This window comes from Scomber japonicus, chromosome 19 (assembly GCF_027409825.1).
Source record: "Scomber japonicus isolate fScoJap1 chromosome 19, fScoJap1.pri, whole genome shotgun sequence".
NCBI classification, from domain to species: Eukaryota; Metazoa; Chordata; class Actinopteri; order Scombriformes; family Scombridae; genus Scomber; species Scomber japonicus.
Window position 1 is genome coordinate 11,055,077 of NC_070596.1, and position 22,996 is coordinate 11,078,072.

A 22,996-nucleotide genomic window follows, 5' to 3' on the forward strand; every position below is an offset into this window, starting at 1 on the left:
CAAAGCAGAAATGAATTTTAATCTCCATTTAATGGGAAGCCAACAAAGCTTCCAATATTTACAGCTATTGGGAGCAGTGGGACTCTTTCATTGTCCAATATTAGTGCGGTCTTTTATGTTTGGTCACTGTACTGCTTACTTGTTGGTTTAGTGCCTTGCTCAGGCATACTTTATAATTTCTCACACAGACCCGCAGATAATCAAACATTCCCAGCAGTTACAAGTGGAAAACATACAGAGCTATTTTTTCCCACCAAAATGATCAAAAATAGTACTTCCCAGTTTAAAAAAAAACTACATGTACACTTGAATCTTATCAGCCTGATCCATTGTTAATAGGCATAGAGAATACCACCTGCTACCTCACAAGATCCCATACACAAACAGCTTGCGAATCAAGAGCTTTCATTATGCGTACGATTCCTGCAAATTTTGTTGATGAAATGCGCTGCCTAATCGATGGGAACAAGCTGCTTTTCCAACGACATATCTCGATAACAAAAAAAAAAGATTTCCACTGTGCGATATTCTCTCAGTCACGGCAGGGATGGGGCAAGAGTGAAAATGAATACAGCAACAGATTTGTTGAATAAATACTGTGATAATTTGATCATCTGGTGTCTGTTATCAAACTAAAATATTCACAATAGGAATCTGTTGCCCAGGTTTGTCTTTGGTAGTTAAAATCATATGACAAAACAAGACTAGGTCAAAATGTAGTGTATTGCTTGACCGTGTACTGTGGATATGTGGAAGTGTGATAAATGTGTGGTGGCGTCTATAACTTCGATATTAAATGTTTACAATTTCCTGTAGTAGTCCCAGGAATATTTGTTGTCAGTACTGAAGTTCACATACCATGGTTAGGTTACATCTGCAGTTGCATGAATAATACTTTCCACTCATATCTTTGGAGGTTGATTATAAAGAGAACTTATTTTAATTATAACTACTCTAATTATCTGTTAATCTCCCCTTGCTCTTTCATCTGTTTCTATCCGCAGATAATCTCTTGTTTTTCTAAGACTCACTTTGTGTTGAGTGTTTCATCAGAGTGATGGTTATTTGGGGTGCTTTAACTGTGCACTGTCTCTCATGCCTCTACATGCCTTTTTTCTGCCTCTTTCCCAATCAAGAATTATGAAAGCTGCAGTGGAAATTATAAATGAAAGCTTTGACAGCATTTTGGTTGAAAATTCAGGAGGTTTATCTCTGCCCAGTTACCGCAGTTACCTACAGTAAAATAAAGTGTACCTGCAGAGCAGTCGCCCCACACTAAACTGCCATAACAGCTACATGAGTTTCATCTTTTACCTGCAAGACTGTTTAAATGCTGTTGTTCATCATCTGTGAAGTGAAAATGTCAGAGAAATAAAAAGTCTCCATACTACTATTAGTTCAGTTATAAAATGAAAGCACAGCACGGGGTCTCTCCTGCTGGCTGCTGACAGTGCAGTCCCCCTGAGGAGTTGATCACACTGGACAGCAAAGGCAAAGACCATAGAAACGCTGGTATATGTCTGTTTAAACAGAAGGTTATCCGACTTCGTTGCATTTAAAACCGGAGCTGAGAGCATCAGAGCACTCTACATCCTCCACTTACATCATCTTGGGCCGACTCATTTTAAAAGCGCAGTGGGGAAGCTAACACTCGGCCTGCTGACCAATGACGTAACTTCAATCACTCAGCTACTCAGCCAGTAGTCCAGCCAAAAAAAATGAGTTATGACAAAAAGGGTGATGATTTGTTTCTGCTGGGAAATTCCGGAGAAGTTTGAATAGTGAAACAAAACAAGACAGCTGTGGTGACGACTGGAGCACTCATGGGGAGGCTGTTGTTTGGAAAAAAGCAAGTGCTGACTGTTATGACAGATCTGGCACAACATACCTGCCTGATTGGTTGTCACATTAAGTGACACATACTGCTTGGCGTGGTCTTTGGCTAGCTCTGACACCCCGTTGACAGCTTCCAGCAGGAAGCTGTAGTTGGTGTGTGACTGCAGGTCGGCCACCATCACAGAGGTGTTTGACAGGCCAACACGACGTGGCAGAAAGCGAACATTGGGGCCACATTCTTCCAAACCCCTTCCATCTGGCAAGACCCGTCTGCAAAGGATGTTGTAACGCACATCCTTCCTGCCACCTGTCTCCATAGGAACAGACCACTCCAGGAAGACGCTTGTCTCATTGACGTTGGAGATGGCATTACGAGGACCAGAAGGAGGGCCTGAGAGTGATAGAAAGCGGTTAAAGAAAATAAAACATCATCAAAGGTAAACAGATGTTGACTCCAAGAATGAAAAAGTAAAATCAGAGATAAGCATGTGCAAATATAAAATCATTATTATATTCTCACGTGTGCAGGCCATATTGGGAGGGTCGGAGTCAGTCTTATAGTAACCATCCTCACAGCTGCAAGCAGTGGCTCCCATCTGCCTGGCCACACTGTGGGGCGGACATTTACTGCAGGCCAAGGACTCCAGCAGCGAGCGGTAAAACCCCACTTTGCAGACTGAAAGATATGGAGGGGAGCAGATGCCGTGGGGTATTTGGGGTTGGAATAGAAGAGATGAGATGATAAGAGTAGACGTACAAATAGGAAAGGGAAGAGGGTCATGGGGAGAGGGGAGAGGGGTAAAAAAAAAAAAAAAGGCGATGGAGAGAAAAAAGCAGGGCAGCATGGTTAGTTCCTTTGAAAGAAAAAAAAAGGAGGTCAGCATCACAGCAGTAGAACAATTTCCCTGGGTAGTTGTGGTTGTTTTGAGGTTCCTCATCACATGTACTAGTTGCAGTGGTGCAACTGAAGCAAAAAAAAAGCATTTTGGCACCCAGTTTTTGTCGTCATATTTGTATTTTTCTTTGTTTCTTTTGAAGTCTGATTTATTTTTATATCCCCCGAGGGATTACTTCTCTTATCCACTCTGCGCAACCCTGTTCTCGTCTTCATGTTTTATCTTAACCCAAAAAAAAAGTTTACTTCTTCCTATTATGGGGTTTTCCTTCATTACACAGTCACAGATTGTACACACGAGGCCCCTCAGACACATTTTTCACTTGTTCGTCTCGCAAGCGCTGGAATGGATACACTTTTATTTTAATTAATAAAGCTGTCTACATAGGATGCGTTACGACTCACATTTCATTCTCATTAATGTATACACGCATAACCATGACCACTATTCAGGTCTGTTTTATGCATGTAACTAAGTGATTGTCTATTGAGGTGTGACGTGGGTGACCGACACTCAGTCTTGTGGCTGGTTACAGCCTGTGCACACACTGAGTGAAGTTGCTGCTGCTGCTATTCTGCTAATGCACCGCTTTCTCTACGCACCCTGACACTGTGACAGTCTTCAGTGGAATTCAGTGATTTGTAACCAACACCTGATTAAGAATCCGCACCAGTACCTGATTAAGAATCTGTACTTGCATCTGCTGCACATTACTGCACCCAGCGAGCCCCATATACGTGCAGCATATACTAACCAACCTCACATGGACAGGAACAGACATACTCCATCTTCCTCCCACATAAACACACTCAGACGGCTGATCTAAGTGGGGCAGGTAGACAGGAGGGTGACACACTCAGAATGGTAACGTGCAAGAATACATCAACAACCTCCGTTGCCATAGTTGCACCCCCGAGCCAACCAATCACTGACTTATCAGTGTTTCATTTTCCTTCTGATGTTGCTGTTGCACCCAGACAGATACAAATAGACACATGCAATACACTACCGAGGATGAAACACTAATGGGAAACTGGACTTTTCATAACCACAGTTCAGATTGAGAAAAGAAGAGGAGGAAGAAGTAATGGATGAGGGGATAGCAAAGTTGAGGGTACAGAGAGAGGAGTATTGGACAAAAGTGAGGAGATGTTTCTCCTGTGTTTGTCCTCTAAGGGCTTTTGGGCATTTTCACACCGATAGTTTGTTTGCTTTGTTCCGAATCAGTGGATGAGCTGCTACTTTTGTGGAAGCTGTCACTCTGTTCATTGGTCAGAAATCTTGTGGTGTTGGCAGGTGGAGAAAGGAGATTTTGTTTTTCAGAAACAGCAGACAGGCTACAACATTTATAAAAGGACTTGATTTTCCTTCTCGCTTTTGTAAAACTAAACTAATGTATGAACCGTAGCACTCAGGGATACAAAGGTGTGCTTGTTCCATACAGGAGAGTAAAATATATTTTATCAGCAATAAAGTGTACTACTGTTATTACTGAAATAAACAGTGTCTCCCTCTCTCTCCTTGCCTCCATGGTGCTAAATGACATACAGTACAGCAGTGGCTACTTTTCAACTATTTTCTTAATCTCATTATTCATATTCCTTTTAATAAGAATAATCACATATAAAAGCTACATCGGGTGCTTTACAAATAGTTTTTGTGGTTTCTGAGCACGAAAACTATTTGCATTTGTATTTTTTTTCACATCACTATGCTGGAGTGAACCCCTGCACTGCAAATTGGCTGGTGCCCCTGAGCACTCATGCAATGCGATATATAGATAATCGGGTCCAGTCGTTTGGGCCATATGCCGAAATATGAGAGCAGAATGCTGCATTTGATTTCAAGGCTATGTCCAAAGAACATCAGATCACATTCATACCACAAACCACACCCGAGTTTGTTTGTATGGACCGTGTTGAAAAGGTGGTCCTGATCCAGTTGTTTAGGTCTGCACCCGAGTGGAATCTCTACGATCTGCACCAAAGAGGTAAACGCTCAAGGGTTCGATTCAACAGAACCAAACAAGGCAGGTGTGAAAGCACCCTCTGGTTGGGTGCTGTTGTTTTCACCTATTGTTTCTTAATGTAGTCCATTCAGATTAAGATCTACATAATTAAACTTCAGGTAGGAAGACAGGAGGATAACGAGCAGGAGAGGAGAAAATACGGGAGGGTAAAAAGGAGATAAGATTGGAAAAGAGAATAAGGGGGAAGGCGAGCCAAGTTTACGAGGGGAGACGGGGGTGGAGAAGAGAAAAGGAGGAGACAAAGGAGGAGTGGAAGATTTGTGTGCATTTCAGGCGTTAGGCAGTGGTGGCTGTGATTCACCTTGACGGAACCTTGGTCCGTTGTCATGGAACATTAGGCCTGAAAAATTCTCCCTCTGCCCTCGATCTCTTTCTACGTCTCACCTCTACTTCACAGACACACGCACACACATGCACACGCACACAGAGGAAGCCTTTTGTAAAATGTGCTTGGCATGTAGGATGCCACACATACCCTAATTATGAATTGAGGCTCAAGACATTGCTTATGAGGCATTTGTGAAGCTGGCCTAGTTTTGACTGAGCAGATAGTAATACATCTGATGACATAATTCATACAGAGCACAGACACTGATGCCTTCAGGGGGTATTTTATTCTGATGTGAAAAGATCACATAAACACCATTTTTTCAATGTTTTACACTTCTTTTGTTTTGGGTTTTTTGTTAAAGGGGGTAAACGGAGAAAAAACAGCTGCATGTTGTTTTATAAAATGCATTTTGTTTTCTTTTTTTTTAATTTCATTTTACTCTGTTGCATACTGATGCACAACTTATCACCTTCTACATGTACAAAAGTGAATGTGTGTGTGTGTGTGTGTGTGTGTGTGTGTGTGTGTGTGTGTGTATGAGAGAGAGGGGGGGGTGCTGCTGCATTCAGGGTAGTAGGACACACCTGATCCTTTGTCTGCTTTAGGCTGTTACCACACCACACACACACACACACACACACACACACTTTTGGTTGCATATATAGATTTATTGCCATCTTCTGGTGTCTAGCTTGCCTTGACTTCATCCTCCAAACCCCCATGGTCAAATCAATAAAAATGGGGTGGCAGCTCATTTCATATAAACAGACACACAGGCACACATGCACAGAGCGAAATAGAGTAGGGAAAAAGTAGCAAGAAAAAGTCCTGGCCGAATAAAAATGGCTTTGGGAATATTAATTATTTGAGATAGTGTGTGTGGGTACCATGGTCATGAAAGAATAACTGTGGTTATTTATTTATATTTTGTTTCTGGTGCCAAGCTCCCACCACATGGTGCATTTGTGCTGCGCTCCCCAAAGATCATCTGTCTATCAAACAGTATGGTGTGGGCACTATGGCTCCTTCCTTGGATTTTCTGTTGAATTAATGAAGTTGGTAGTGATGAAGTTTTCTGTTTCTGTAGAGTTTTTCTGTTCTTTTTTTCTGTTGGCAACCGTGGTAGTCAGCTGTCACTGCTAAAGATAACTACTCAATTTAGTTAATTCAATCCACACATACTGGGTGCAGAGATCAGATCATGATTCAGTTTTTCTTGGAAGAAAGACTTGACTTGTAGTCAATGTTATAGCAAATATATTGGCTTAAATTTGGCATTTACTGTATATTCAAATTACAAACTGCATGTGTTCACTGAATGCTGTTGGTGGGGAACAGAAAGAAAGATAGCCATTTAATGATAATGTGGTTTAGAAGATTAAATGATGCGCTATGATTAAATTGAAATAATGCCTGCAAAATGTTGCCCCCCATGGAAGTTGCAAATGATTATGAGAATGAGAATATAAACATTTGCAATTAAAATGTGCAAATGGATGCCAAAAAAAATGCATTGCCTGCCACTTCAATGAAAGTCAATTCCAGTTGACTAATAAGCACCAACAGTGTAGATGTTAAGGTATTTATTATCATTGATTCTAGCTCATTTCCATTTAGGCTAAATAGATTATACATGCTCTGCAGGAAAAGTGAACGTGACACGAAAATGTATGGAAATTAAAAATGTATGTTAAACGCGACATGGCCGAATGCGTGCAAATGCCTAAATAGTTTCATCATGTATCATTTTAGAGCATTTTCACTTAATTATGTGTCTAAGGATTTACCACATGCCGGCAAAAAGGGGGGTATGAAGGTCAGGGCAGCAAGCTGAAGGGTGAAACTTGGATAAACCGATTAAAATGCCACACAGAGTAAATAAGAACATGGACAGTATGGTTAGAAAGGAATCAAAGTAGAGCTGAAGGGCAGCCAGAAAGTCCATAGTGTGGCTGTCAGGACAAGAGCAAAAAAACATGCAGGCTTACTAAATGTCATTTAAATGGCAACTAGATTACTGTATATCATGATTGCTGCATTCTCATATGTGCTTTAAACTGTACAGAGTATCTAATTTATAACAGTGAAATGAAGGTTAATATTGCAAATGAGTACTTCATTAATAGTGAGTTTTAATTACAATCATTTGACAAGAAGACTAGACATTTTGTATTTTGATTATCTATTGTGTTGTATACATACTACTCCTCTGTGCACTACATACCAAAACTATGTTGCAAAAATTGGTATATTTTAGATGCATATCTCTCAAACATGTAGACTTTAAATTGGCTGGCACCACACACCTATTGAATGATATTTGCTTAGTTCAATTTGGAGGGAAAGACATCTTTACATCAGGTGCTTTAATTGTTTAAGTGTCGTTGAAGGGACACACTCAGTCACACATACTATTTCATATCTCAACACACACACACACACATATCCTAACACATATTGAGATTAGCTTTAGTCATGGTTGGCAGACTGAAATGGCTCATTCCTCATTGTGAATGCGACCTGAATAGACAGCGTTGGTGGTATTAGCGTGTGTGTGTATGTGTGTGTGTGTGTGTGTGTGTGTGTGTGTGTGTGTGTGTGTGTGTGTGTATGCGTGTTGCCCTTGGGCAAGCTGTCTTTCTGATGCCACGCAGTTCTTAATGCACAGCACAAAGGGTAATAGGTAATTAATATGCAATACACACTAATGTGCCTGCATGCATTTGTGTGTGTGTGTGTGTGTGTATGTGTTTGAGAGAGAGAGGTTAATACGTAATTAATATGCATCACACACTGGCATCCCAAGCAATTAAGGATCCAGCGGTGTCCGTTGATGCTTCTTAACGAGCGTCCTCTTTAATTGGAAACATTTCACTGTAAACATGTTGATTTATATGACTGGCTGTCTTTTGGTGGGATTAGAGAGAGTAACCGATTAAGGCAGAGAAAGAGCGAGAGACATACTGAAAGACAGAGAGAGAGAGAGTATGTGTATATGGTTGTAGTGGGAATATATAAAACCCAACAAGAACTTTAATATAGATATATATCAACAGTATACTGAACATGAATTAATTGATGTGGGAATACACACAGTATGGATCCTGGGATAAAACAAACAAATACAAATCACAGGATTAAGGAACAATACTGACAAACACTGATAAATCCGCCCAGAGACCTCTTCAAAAATAATCCTACATTATAATACTACTGGCTTATTACTGATGCATTAACAAGGAAGTGACATTTTAATGTTGCAGTCGGTTGCAATGGAGCTCATTTGAACTATTTTATACACAACTGTGTAGTTTTAACGATAATGCATAATATTTCTGAAATGTTCCGGATGCAAATCTGCAAACTAACTGCTAACTAGAACTGTCAAACAAATATAATGTTTGTGTAAAGTGCCTTGAGATAACTTTGTTGTGATTTGGCGCTATACAAATAAAGATTGATTGATTGAGATTGATTGATATAATGGAGTGAAAGTGGAAGTAGAAATTTGCCTAAAATGGAAATACTCAAATAGTGTATGTGTAATTAAAACTAAAATAGAACTTGTTACATTACAACAGTGCAAAACCCCACAGTCAGACAAAATAAGGACAAAAAGCCAAATGCCTCACAATAATTGTTGCACGTAACATCCACTTGTGTTTCCATCTTTCCTGTCACTCTTCCAACTGTACACAGATTTAGCCGGATTGTCACAAAAGTAAACTTTGACAGAAAAAACACACAAATGGTAAGACTGAATCCTAATACACTGCCTGTGCTGCTAACAGATACTATTGTGAACTAATAAACCAGACAAGGAAACACAATAAATATCCTGTTCCTGTATTTGTCCCACAGCGAGCCACTGTCTTAAAGAACATAAACACAGCATGCGTGTGTGCCTTTTTGTGTGTGTGTGTGTGCATGTGCATGTATGAGGGTTTCATACCTTCATGTATTATTGTTGTATCATTGTGTACATGCCTGTGTGTGAACACAAACAAGGCCAGATGATAATGCTATAATAATATACAATCAAGTCAATGGGACTTTCCTGTCTGTTGGATGACAGAGGAGGTCATTGTTCAGCACCCATTTATTCTCACAATCAGGCCATAAGCAGAAACCAGGAGGTCAAAAAAGGTCACAATAACTCTGGAACATAAACCAATTTATTGGACTAGTGAAGGTCTAGAGGGAAAGATTAAACATAAGCAATACATCATAAAGATAAATCAAGTGACAAGTTCTAATGACCAGATGTGTTGGGAAAATAATTCAATCAACCTCACAACTATGACACCTTATATTACTATTTCAGCATTTAACTGACACTTGTTTACATGAAGAAAAAACAACTGCAAACATAAATTGCAAACGACTAGAAATGAGGTGTGTGTGGGTCAGGACCTCATTGCTGTTATGGTACTCCTGAGGAATTAGATTGCAGCAAAAAGGTTGAGGGATGTCAGATCAGACGCGGGTGTGAAATGCACTGATTGTGCAGAAAATGATTGTGGCAACGTCTCTTTTGACCCATTTCAATACAGATATGCTGAACATTTGTGTTTCTGTGTGCACAGCTTTTTGTGCCCAGATACACATTACTCTAACATTACATGCATGCTGATGTATTGTGTACTTTGATTTCATTCCCAAGAAAAAGAATGCTACAAATATTCATCTGCCAAGGGCTGAGATGCCCTGTTAAGTAGTTTATTTAGAGATATTTGTAGGTTTTGTGTTCAGGTTGTGTTTCTGCATTATCCATACATAGCCATGATAAATGCATGAACTATCACCTGCAATGGCTGTATGTCCAAATTTCCCTGAAGCAGAAAAAGCACAATTTTTAGTAAAGAGGTGGCCAGTCAGGGATAGAAAATGTATATATTTAAATATCTGCTGCACTTACAACGGCATTTAGATACAAAATTTCAAATGCAGAAATGTGGGTGTATTTCTGCTTCACCGTCAACCTCTGTTCAGACTTCTAAAGAGAGTGCAAGCGAAAAACATGTCAACAACTGCATTTGCTGTAAAATCTGGATCGCTGTGTGAACTGCATCATTTGGGAGCTCATCAGCTGAAATGCATTAGAAGTGTCCGTAACTACCAGTATAACCAGTTCTACAAGCCACCGCTGACTAAGCCACTGGAGACAACCAGGCTTTCACAGAAAGAAGCTGGCTCTGCTGAATCGGGCGTTTTATCAATATTTCACCAACTGCAGGAAGGTGTGTGTGTGTGCTCTTGTATTTCTATCTTTGTGAGGACAGATTTGAGATTTAGAGATTAAGGACACTACTGGAAAGTGAGGACACTTTTTGCTCACCTTCATTTGTGAGTTAAGACTTAATTTTAGGGTTAAGCTTATAGCGAATGCAAGGATGTAGGCATCTGGATAGCAGTTTAGGGCTAGGCAATACGCTCTCAATTAGGGTCTTCACAAATGTAGGAATAAAACATGAGAATGTGTGTGCATGTTAGCAGGAGGAAGGGTAAAAGGGAGGAAGCACTTCTGGGAAAGTCAGTTTACCCAACAAGCACTCAGGAAGCACTTTAGTTGTCATGACAGCATCAGCACGTTGAGATGATGGGGTGATGGAGAGGGGGTGGGGGGAAAGATGGAGGAGATGAGAGAGAGCGAGCGAGCAAGCAAGCAAGAGAGAGAGAGATGCAGGAGGTAAGTACAGAATGAGAGAGTGCAGTGAAAGAAGCTAGAACAAGACCTAAAAAGATGAATGATGGCTCTTTTCTCAATAGATCCAGTCGATTCATATTTCAGGAGATGATGGAAACAGAAAGGCTTCCTGCCACTTGCAGATTTTCAGATCAGATCATTCACCAAGCCGCTCAGTCTCTTGAGCAATGCAGGGATGACAGGATGTTTATTTCTGTAAGGGTAACTGAAAACTGTTTAACTCCAGTCTAAAAAATTTAAAAGACACAGAAAAACGAATTAAAATGGATACAGGGGAGCATCTTTTGGGGTTTAATAGCATAATGTAATATCTAAGAGTACAGGTTGCACTCTTGAAACTGCTGTTGAATTTACTCATTTGAGTAAACACAGCAATGAAAATTGGACGATGAGAAGAATTGTTCAATGTTTGTATCTAGCACCTACTTCACTGAGGTTTTGTGGATGTGCATACACCTACTTTGTTTCATTCTAATTTGTTCAATGTGCCCACAGAAAATTACACTTTTTCCCCCCATTGTCCTTCAACTGTGTTTAATATGGAAAAAGAAAAGTGATGATGCAAAGAAAAGAGTTTTCTATTTATGTTCAAAATGTTTAATTTTGGGGGAGATGAGAAAAAAACCCTCCTTATTATTAGGAAAGAAGATCATTACGCAGCAAATCTGGATCCTTTTCTCTTTTTTCGGTGTATGTTTATGTTGTTAACATTATATGGTGAACATTATATGGGTGAAATCATGCAGACATTTACTTTAATTGCAAATTTGTACATGTTTAAATTCGGGTTTAATTTAGGTTGTGAGCATGTTTTCTGTGTGCATTTGGTGTCCTACATACAACAAACACTGTTTTGTAAATCCCACGTGAGATGTGCCAAATGTGTGGCATGACACAAAAATTAAAACGAACTAATTAATTAAATCAACTAAATGAATGAATGAATAAATCTTATAAATTTTGCAACTCAACGCAAGGTTATGTTAGGACTCAGATCCTTATCAGCACATGTGGGTTATCATATTGAAATGGCAGATGCTGCCATGATCAAGTGTGTGTCTCTGTGTTATGCAAGTGACTGTAATACCCTTGTCACCACACCATCAACCACAAGCCCGGCACTGCAAGTGTGAGCCACTCATTCGCTATCCCATAATTCCCGAGAGGCGGGAAGGCAGAAGGCTTCCTCACATTTCTTTGCCAGTGAGACAGTTTCTGATGGCAGCACCACCACTGTGACCAGATCGAGTTTGACATATGCTGCAGTGACGTCTGACAGGCAGGCAAACACAGAGGAACATCAGGGGAGCTCGGGCACTGAAACAAAGTATTGTCAAGGGAAATCCAGCCTCACCCATGACACACTTAGACGGCCCTCGTGGAACAAAACGCTCTGCCGTTGTATTATTCTACCAGCGAGCTCAAGTTTATCATTTCAGGCAATTGTTTTAACTGATGATACCAACACTCATCCTCCTTTTTCATTTGTATTCCTCATCCACTGTCATCCTTATTCCTCTTCTCTGCTACCCTCCCCCAACTTGCCCTCCTCTCTTCGCTCAACTTCATTATACTTGCCCATCTTATACCTAGTTCTTTTTTTCTTCTGTCACGTGAATGCAGCGGCAGCCTGAATCCGAACATCACAAAGCTGTCAATCCCAGAATCCCATTCAAGTCTTTATCCTATCTTCCCAACATGGCATTTAGCGCTTATCCCATCATTCTAACGTTCTAGTCAGCCCTTATTTCATCCATCCAATTCAGCACTTTTTTTTTTTCATTCTATTATTTCAGCGGCACTTATTCAATCATTTCAGTATTTCATGTGGCTCTTTTACTATCATTACATTTCATTCAGCTCATGAGCCATTATTTAAACATTCAAGAAGCCCTTATTCCATCCAGTATTCAATCGCCTCTTAATCCATCATTTCAACTATGTTATTAGCCCTTATTCCATTACAGCCACATTGTTTCATCCCTGAATCCCACAATTCCAACATTTCTTTTAGCCATCACTCAACAATACAGTCCCATTGAACAATTCTGCATTTAGTTTGATTACGTAAACTCAAACAGTCTGGGTGTGATCTGGCATTTGGAGCATCTTGTTTGCTATTCTCCCACTTCTGAGGAACCTAAATATGCAAATACTGAAATAGAAAGTATGCATATTGTAGCATTTCAATACCTTATCCTAGTTTCTCATCAGTGTGGGCCATAGGTGCAGGCACATGCTGAAATGAAATTATAGTTTGGTTGCAGTATTATATTATATTCGCTTTTTCTATTGCCAGAGATCATACGGAGAAGCCAAATCCAGCAGAGGGGTTAATACAACACACAGACCTGGCAGCCAGACTACAAACTGGGTTCATCCTCAACTGCTGAGAGAACCCAGTTGGTACACAAGATTTTCCTTTACAAACAGAAACCTGAATAAGAAATATGTACAAGAAGAATTTGTACAAGAATATGAATAACCAGGTTTCTTATGATCCATGTTAATATATTACTCCCAGTATTATTCCAAATTAGGCTAAAACTGTCAAACTGGTCATTCCCACACTCCATTCAGCTCTTTTCCCATGAACCAAACATTCAAGTCCAACATGATCCCAACGTTCCTTTCAGCCATTACTCCTTCATTCCTTCTGAAATTCATTGTCTAAGTCACATCTGCGAGGCTGAACTCAGTCTACAACACCCCCCACCCATCTTCTTTTCATCTCTCTCTCTCTCTCTCTCTCTCTCTCTCTTCATCCATCTGCCCACTTCTATCCTCAGTTATCCTTCCTCTATCACCATCACCGCTGAAACAACACTCATCCATCTCCCTGCCTCTCTGCCCTCACACCCTGTGGTGTGAAATCTTCAATTTATCTTGTGTCCTCTAATTTTCCCATCACTTCTCCTCTGCTCCCATCCTTCCATCTATCCATCCATCCATATACCCCCCCCCTCCCCCCTTCCCCTCTCTTCAGTCTTGCTGGGCTGACAGTGCTGCAGGCTACCACCAATTATCCCAGCTAAAGTTGTGCCCACATCTATACATCTCACTCAACCACATGCAGTATCTTTACACGTCAACGGACACGACATCGTCTCTGGTGTAACAAGGAACAATCACTATGCTGTCATATCAATTAATAGGAAATAAGAAAAATACAATAATCAAAAGAATGAGGGTGAACAATAGTAGAGCAGAGTAATGAATAACTATCCAACAATGCATTCACATACAGATGTTGCTGCATTGCACAGTGGAGATATTTCCAGTATTTGCCCACCATGGAAACCACTTACGCTATGCTGGTGAATGGCGGCTGAATGTTTTCCATAAATAGAGATGTACTTTTTAAGCGAGATGCGTGCGTTTGTGTTTAAGAACGAGGGGGAGGGTAAAAGAGACAGAGTTGGGTTGTCGACAAAGAAAAATGGACAGATCTTTAAAGCAGGAAAGAGTAGGATGAGTGAAGTGAGAGGCACTGGCACGAGTGTAAAAGGTAGGAGAGTGCTGATGTATGTAGGTGGCAGCAATAACGAGAAAGAGGGAGGGATCGAGAGAAAATGAATGATGAAGTGCAGTCACGGGAAGATAAAAATGAGAGATAGACAAAAGGGAAAGGAAACAGGAGGGTGAAACAGACAAAGAGGCAGAAAGCAAATGAGCGATAGAAGGAAGTGGAGATGTGAGGAGGGATAACAGGAAGAGGCGAAGAAAAAAAAAAGACAAAAGAGGAGGAGAAAGAACTGTCCATAACAAGTTCTGTCCTACATTACAAAGGCTGTGTTAAATCATGCTCTACAAGGCAGCACATGCAGCCAATACAGTCAGGATCCACACATAGTTGCACATTTTTTCTCATACACACGCACACACACACACAAACACACACCTGCAACCCACTAATACACACTCTACAGAAAGACATACATGCTTAAAGCATTAACTGAAAAGGCTGGACAGGCTATGACAATGCTCTCTCTCACCCTTTAAAAAAGGCATTCACAGAAAGGGCAAAATAGACATAATGGAGTGAATATTAAGGCACACACCCTGTGCAGGTTCACAAATTCAACTCAGCAGATGTTTGCATACATAACTCCTCCCAGTATGGAGTCCAGGCACTCTTTCAACACCTCAAAAACATTCAACATACTCAACATGTGAATGACTGACATACACATGAAAAACAGTTTGTTAAAGCAGTGAACACATATGGCTACAAAGCTGAGTGAGAGGAAGCCCTGGCATGTCTCTCTCTCTCTCTCTGTAGACACGTTCAAAGGCTGTCGGTTTAACAGCCTCATCTGCATATGGAACTGTAAGGAAACCTTCATCTTGCAGCTTCATTAATTGCCAGGAGTGTGTTGTACTGTGACAGCTTACTGTTACGTCTGTTTACTTCATTTTATTGTAGATACAGACCGTGATAAATAAAATCACTTCTACTGCGAACGCCTGTGAGATGTTTTTTTATTCTAAAACGTTTAACCGTTGACAAAAATTTGCATATCACTCAACTTCATCTTCCTGGAATGCAAAAACGCAAAGAAACTCATTAAAATGAAAATCAGTTAAACGCTCTGCAGTCGTGAAACTTTGTATTCCTGCAGCAGGGTTGATGAAAAACAGGCCATGAGGTGTATTGTCAGCTTTCTGCAAAGACATGGTGGCAGGGTCAGATTTTATTACTGTGTCATCAATATAACACCCGTGCCCTTTTGTGAATAGGGATACAAAGGGAATGCTGCTCTGTGGCCGTCTGTTTCAAGCTCAGTGTATGCCAGAAAAGACTCAGTTGTATTTTTTATTCATGTTTCATGAAGAAAAAAGAACCAGTTTTAATCTTGGCTGCTATCCACACCAGCTTCAACCACTTTTCTGTTACATGCTTTTTTTTTGCTCTTTTTCAGTTATGCAAATATGGAAACCTATTTCAAAAAAACTCTTCAGGCTTATAAGTCTTTTAAATAACTGAATTTGTACTTCACTATCCTCTGTTCACTTATCTGATCATATGAAAAATGCTTTCCTTTCCATGTTGCTTTAAACTTCAATTGTAATATGACACATACATATAATACACAAATTATACTGTCCACACACTTTAAGGGCAATAACAATACATAATTGGCATATTACTCAAATTAACAACATTTCAACCTCTCTTTTAGCCTGTATCAAATAAAGTTCTGTCCTTGATAGAACAAAGCAATTGATGTGTTAACGTTAACGCCATCAGAATATATTACTTTTATCTCATAGAACAAGACTCTTTAGAACAAAAAATGGAGAACACTAGAGCCAACATTATTTTATGTACCATAAGCATTAGCATGTGAAACAAAGAGAGATATGCACATTTATAATAATGCATAAGATACAAATCCGTGCACCGAAGATTATACTTGCAAAAGATGATTGTAATGGTGCACAAAGTCATAAGATCCATTTTCCTGGATGACATGACTGAATGTACTGTAGCATAATTGTGAATATTTATGCTTCATTTCACCCGTCTGGTCGAACCAGATCAGCTGTGTCATAACTGGGCAGTCAGCTAATGAATGGTAACCACAGCATTATTCAGAAGTTCATGCAATTTTATTCTTGCAAATGTATGCCTCTTTAGTATTCCGATCTATGTAATATCCTCAAAAGTTCTTTCTAAACTGCTGTATATGTTATACTGTACACTGTGTGTTACTGTTGCACACCAGAATATGATTATTTAGCCTCATCAGCCATAGATGTGTAACAGTCTGGGTGACTGCACAGTCTGTGGCAGGATGACTCCAGGCAGGCCAGTGGCCTACTGACAGCTATTCCCTAATGATCTCCCTGCAGAGACTACATGTCTGAAGAAGTGAGGCTAGAGATGCTTCATACTTTGGTACATAGCTTTCATATTTTACTGTCTGATTATTATAATTGATAAAAGCTTAAAAAGGTGGTGGTGGTGCTAGGAAGGGAGGATTTACTGTTGGACACTCTGGAGGCATTGTCTGATTATTTCAATAGTAAATCTGATATGTAAAGTGTCCCCTAGATATGTCCAAGAAATCACAATGATAGAAGCATTGGTGCAAATAAATAATACAGGATGTGTGGTGTATTATCATTTTAGTCATGGCTAGTTTTCAGCTTGTAGGACATGATTTTAAGCTACAAAACAACATCAGATGCAGTATACTGGGGCTGAAACTGCAGAGCAACAACTGTTTTGTGTAATTCTGATATATTCTACTCCACACGCACACACTCACACCTACACATAAACTAGAAGCACAAAAAAATAAAGTATGCCTTTGTGTGTACAGTTCAAGAGTTAGCTGTTTGTAGTTGAGGACACTTAATCGGTAGGATATTTGTATGAAGAGATGAAATGCTCAAAAGGTGGCAAATAATCACACGTTCAATTTTCTGTAGCACACAGCTTCATGCCGCTGCAATAACTGCTTTTCTGAAATTTTGCCATGCCACTCAGAGCTGCTTCTTGGTTGCACAAGTGGAGTCTAGTGCACATGTCTGAAAATTGTGTAATTTAAAAGACAGCACAGAAGAAGATTGGAGAAAGAGTGAAGGAGAGGGGGGGAAGGGAGGCCCGGGTGCCCGTGGAAATGGCAGTTAAGGTCGGTGGTGGAAATGTTTGGGCTGGAGTCAGAGCGGAGAGGCAGCTGTACGAGAGCAGCAAAGTGCTGCAGGGCTCGGGGGAATACCCTCCACTAAGCTAGAGAGAAACACAGGCACGCAGTAAGAGACACTCTTAACAAAAGAATAAACAGATCCATGCCCACACTAAAAACAAACATGTGCTTGCATGAAAAAATAAACACGTAGGATGACAATAGCAACCCTAAAAGAAACAAACCTACAAAGACCAACAATGTGAGCACTGGGAAATGATGTAAAACTGAAGAGAATTACATTTGGTCAGTATTTTTCCAGTAATGAATCAACCAATTCAGCACTGACTAACACACATACACACACATAAGCTCTCCCCTCTCACCTTGACAGGATCCGTTGATTTCCTCAAACCCTGGCTGACACACGCACTTCCCGATGGGCACTAGCCACTCCCCTTCTGTGCTGCAGTGCATCCTGGGAGGCTCATATAAAGGCAGGGAGTTATTGACGCAGCGGCCGACCACCTCCACCAGCTGTGAGGCCTCAGAGCCGGGGATGGTGTCGGGGAACTCGGCCAGACTTTTCACTAGAAACGGGCAGCGTTTGTAGAAAACTCGCACTGAGACCAGAGCAATACAGGCCCCCAAATCCTGAAATGCCAAATAGAAGCCCTTCCGGGTCAAAGGGCCTAAATCGCGGACTTCAGTGTTGAGCTTCATCACGCGGTCCCCTAGGTCCAGCTCGGTGAAGCTCTCATCAGCCGCTATGGTGTCTATTTTGATGTATCTGCTTTCCTTCATCACCCTGTCCTCCTCCTCCGTCATCTCCGTCCCGTCTCTCATCTCCCCTTCCTCCATTTCCTCCTCATCCCCGTTGGTTTCGTAGTAATACATGTTAAAAGTCTCCTTGCAGGTGCCGACCCCCCCAGGTAGGCTGTTGCAGTCTCTCAAGGTGAACTTGAGCTCGATGAAGACCCGCTGGGCGCCCTCAGTCAGTATCCAGTTGGTATGGAGCCAGTTGTTCTGGTTCTGCTCCATCACCCGGCAAACTTGGTAGGTGTGGATGGGGGCATAGTCCTCGTCGACTTCTCCTATTTCTTCCCACTGAGGAAGAGAAAAGAAGGGAGGGGGAAGAGGAAAGGTCAGAAAAAAGAGGATCGTTGAGGAGGTGTCCTACTGATCAAAATGTGTTCTATCACAAAATAATCAAATAACCAAAAGCTGACAACAATTCATTCTCTACTTAAATGCAGATTGTTTCTTATTTCATTTAATTTAGCTAATTTGAGACTGCAATTTGTTTGGATAGTTTCTTGTATTGTGTGTTACACTTGGAAATACAATTTTATTCTAAAGTATAGTTTTGTTATCTGTGCCAGGTACACACTAATAGGCCATCCAAAGTTTTCATATGATCCAAGTAAGAGCAGTGTTGTAAAAACGAGCTACAGTAATGCCTTTTTGAAAGGCTTAACAGTGGAGAAGAAGTTATACAGAGGGCTCTTGGTGTGTGTGTTTGTGTGGATTTGTTCAGATGTGTGTAAGTGTAAGTGTGTGTGTGGCTAGGTATATTCCTCATAGGCATCGCTATTAAGAGACTGGAGGGAGCTTTGCTTCCCCAAAATGATCACTACAAACATTTTACCTTCAACAAAATCATATTTTTTTTGGACAGTCAAAAGTCTTCCCTAAATCTACTGTTGGCTTTTGTGCACCCTACACTGCATATGAAAAGACAGCAAAACGCTATGTAGCCCAGCCCTGAGGTTACCTGACCACGGTTCACTTAGTTGGACTGACCTTTAAGGTGGACCTGCTTTAATGACAATCTCAGCCTCTCCTCTGAATTTTGCTAGGCAACCCACCCTTCCTGACTATTAGCCTCCCCAAGCATGATGTCCTCGCACTGCTTATGATAATCCTCAGTCCTTCCACCTCATTTCCTTCTACCGCAACGGACAGAAAGAGAGTGCTATAGAAAAGAGATAGTGCTATAGGGTATATTATGAATTTAGCATGAATGAGGGGAGGAGTTCTTGTCAGCAAAAAAGGAATTAACGTGGACTTATAGGTGTGTTCATCTGTATAGCCATACCTCTTATCACACCTCTCTGTGTCTGCATCTGTGACTATATGTGTGTGTGTGTGTCAGACAGCAGCATTAATTCCCTCTGCAGGTCTCCTGGGACGTGGCTATTATCTGCATCACTAGCACTCTCCCATGGCTAATACAGGCGCTTCATCATGTCACCGTAATATGGCCAGAGGGACCAGACTATGATCTGGTGTTATAGCTTAATAGCCCGTATTAATCAATCCTTGCTGTAACCGTTGTATACAACCTTCTGTCTTTGTCTTTTCTCTCTCTCCTCTCCCTCTCGTGTTCCCCATCTGTCTTTTTCTTCCTGATTGTTTCTCATTCTTCCCTGTTTTAATCTGTTTCTTTTGTTTTCTGGTTATCATTCAGTTTCTGAATCCCTTTGTGAATAAATGCAGGCATTGTCATATGTTATAAGAAAGTACACTTGCTGTTAAATGCACATGGCTCTGTGCTGATATGCTAACAATGTGTTTGTGTGTGTGTGCATGTTTCTACTCTTGTACTTCTATCTTTATGGGGACCGATTTGATTTTTAGGCCTTGAGAGTGGGAATGAATATCGGAAAGTGAGGAAAACTCTTGACTGTTGTCACTTAGTTAAAGGGCAGCCTGAGGGCTAAGACTTGGTTTAAAACTTAGAGTCAGGCTTATGTTAAGGTTAGGGCTAAATGCATTATGTTAACGAGGGTCCTCAGAAGTATAGATGCAAAAACGTATCTGCGTCTTCCTGCGTGTGACTGTGTCCCTATCTCTCCCAGACTCAGGCCCAGTCGGTCCCAGTGCAGACATTAAGCCTCTTACTGGTTAGATCACACAGATCCACCAGCCTGCTCTGAGCTTCACACAGCTTAATACACACACACACACACACACACACACACACACACACACACACACACACACACACACACACACACACACACACACACACACACACACACACACACACACACACACACACACACTCACTCACTTCTTGGTAACCCAGCAGGGAGCTGAACAGATGACCTTCTCTAGTTTTTGCTGCTACCAAATGGTTTCAGTATCTGTGTATGAAGTGTGCCATTGTTGCTACTGGAAGTTCTCCAACACTGCAGCTCTATTATATTAATAACGTTTGATTACTAATGTAAATGGGGCATGACACTTGCATAAGCTAATTCTTTCAACTGAGTCAGCACAGAAAGGCACACCACCACTGAAGTCACCACTAAAGAAACTTTCCTTTTTCCTTTTAAAACTACCAGCCTCAAGGAGAAAATAGAGGGCTATTATTTATGGATAAATATATAGGGTTTTTTTATAGAAAAGGCAAGAAGGAGGGATTGTAATAAGACTTATTTGTTTAGGTTTACTTTTTATTACACCCACTATAGTGCAGTTTGCAGGGAACACCAAGCACAGTTTTCCAGAAAGTAGCTTTTGAGTAGGAGGTTCGAACGCCTCTTTCTAATAATCTGTAAAGAGTGTTACACATGGTATTAGGTGGGTTGGGGATTGCAAGGTCAAACACAATGCTAAGTGCAAAGAGCAACATACTAACACTGCAGGGTCAGGACCACCCGTGCTGATAATGTGATTGAGCATTGCAAAAACTAAAGCATGCACTACTATAAATAATTAACTGCCATATAACTGTAGATAATATACCTTTTAAAGCCTAATTACTGCTTGTACATTCATTTAATGGCATCTATTTTTGCCTCTTCGCCTCTAAATCATTCCGTACAGCAACCCTCACCGTCCACTCAATTTAAAACCTGACATTATAATCTATACTGCGCCTACATCACCTTCCATGCAATTCACACAACCTCTTCTAACAGGGTCAGTTCACCCCAAGTCCAATTACCAGATCTTTTTTTTACTCCTACCCTTTGTGGTACCTAGCCATGCAGATTTATCCACTCAATTTTTTTGTGATCTTTCTGAAATATTTCTGCTATTTCTTTTTCAAAAAAGTGACTCCTCCTTACAAAAATAGTTATTAAAGAAAGTTTGAAGTTTGTTCATCCTGAATTAAATTGGATGTCGTTTCTGCCAAAAAAGAAAGAAAACTACAAACACTGGGGTGGTAGCAGAAGATTTCGAGATAGATATTTAAAAATCCAGGCACATAAACTTAAAACTATCTGCATAGTGTGGTTTAACTCTAATGATGCTCAGGTGTGAACAAGCAAAAAGTCAACAAACAGAGTATTTGGCTACATTTAAATAATCAGAGGTTCTTAATTTCAGTCCTTTCAGACCCTCTCGTGCAGCCCGGACCTCGCTTTCACCTCTGCATCATCTCTGCTCCACTTCCTGCCCTTTTTCACTTTGCTCTGTAGACTGAGCTTGTCCCTATAGGCATCCTTTTAGCTCCTCATTAGTGTGTGTGTGTGTTTGTTTTGTTCCCCATTATGTGTGCGGGTGCGGATGCGTGAGTGTGCGTGTGTGCCTGTGTTGGCGCGTGTCACATCTGTCAGCGGCAGACCCCCTGTGGCTGCGCTGAGTGCCCTCCTGGCTCTAAGTCTATAAAGCTGTCTCCAACTTATTATTACCACCCATTACCGCTGACCGTCATGACACTGTAATAGAACTGTCCTTCTCACTCCGAACCTATACAAGAACCCCCCCACTGCTGTCGCCTCCTTTCCCTATTTCTGCATCCATCTCGTTCTCTCTCTCCCATCCCCCCCTTTCTCTTTCCTCATCCCTCTGCCTTTTCATTTCATCCATGTCTATCATCATTTTCCCTCCATGTGTCCTCTATTGTTCCTTTAATTATCCAATATTAAGTCTAACCCAGAAACGCTGTTCAACCCCTTTCCTCCTTCTCTATGTGACACTTTCTTCCCCCCCCCCCCCCAGTCCACTTGCAGCTTCTGATTCTTGTCCCCGATTTCTGCTGCTCTCCCTTTCCATTCTAAAAACGTCCCCCCCCCTCCCTCTCCCGTCACTAATCCCCGCCGTCCTCTCATCTCTCTGCGCTCTTCTGCCCCTTTTACCCCACCATATCTTCTCTCCTTCATGCTACTGTAATGTGCTATGGTGTAAAAAAAAAAAAGAGGATTCGCTAAACACCATATGATCTGCAGCACAAAAAAAAATCTGAGCAAACAGTACTTGAGCTGTTCATACAGACACTCCACAGCCACCTCAACTGGGACAGACAGTTTAAGACCCCGCCACACTGAGCCAACTGCAATCTGTCACTGGGCCATCGTTGAGTGTCTGTGCCCGACCATTTCCCACAGTTTGTGTTGTGTGTTCAGCACCTTTGACTGGTCTGCCCTTATCTGTGCCTGTTTGGTCAGATGGGATTGCTTAATCTGCAAAGGCGGTTGATGGATGAGAACTCAAATGAATCAGTGATTACACCAATTTAGCGTGGTTTTACGTTTTATTGTTATATATTGCAGGGATAAATGATGAGCTCATTTCAGACAGGTTAGCTAGCAGGTAGCTCGCTAGTTG

General features: G+C 41.1%; 1 protein-coding gene across 2 annotated transcripts in view; it reads right to left on the reverse strand.

The window, feature by feature from the left end:
- The window catches only part of LOC128380618 (ephrin type-A receptor 5), a 61,451-nt gene that overhangs the window by 27,875 nt on the left and 10,580 nt on the right, over positions 1 to 22,996 (reverse strand). The window contains exons 3-7 of one of the 2 annotated variants that reach the window (XM_053340491.1): positions 17,821 to 18,541; positions 5,477 to 5,508; positions 4,458 to 4,491; positions 2,357 to 2,503; positions 1,889 to 2,227 (exon numbers count right to left, since the gene is read on the reverse strand). In XM_053340491.1, coding sequence (XP_053196466.1) covers positions 1,889 to 2,227; positions 2,357 to 2,503; positions 4,458 to 4,491; positions 5,477 to 5,508; positions 17,821 to 18,541 — 1,273 coding nt within the window. Of the gene's footprint in view, positions 1 to 1,888; positions 2,228 to 2,356; positions 2,513 to 4,457; positions 4,492 to 5,476; positions 5,509 to 17,820; positions 18,542 to 22,996 lie in introns of both variants that reach the window. The other variant, XM_053340492.1, reaches the window with a different exon arrangement.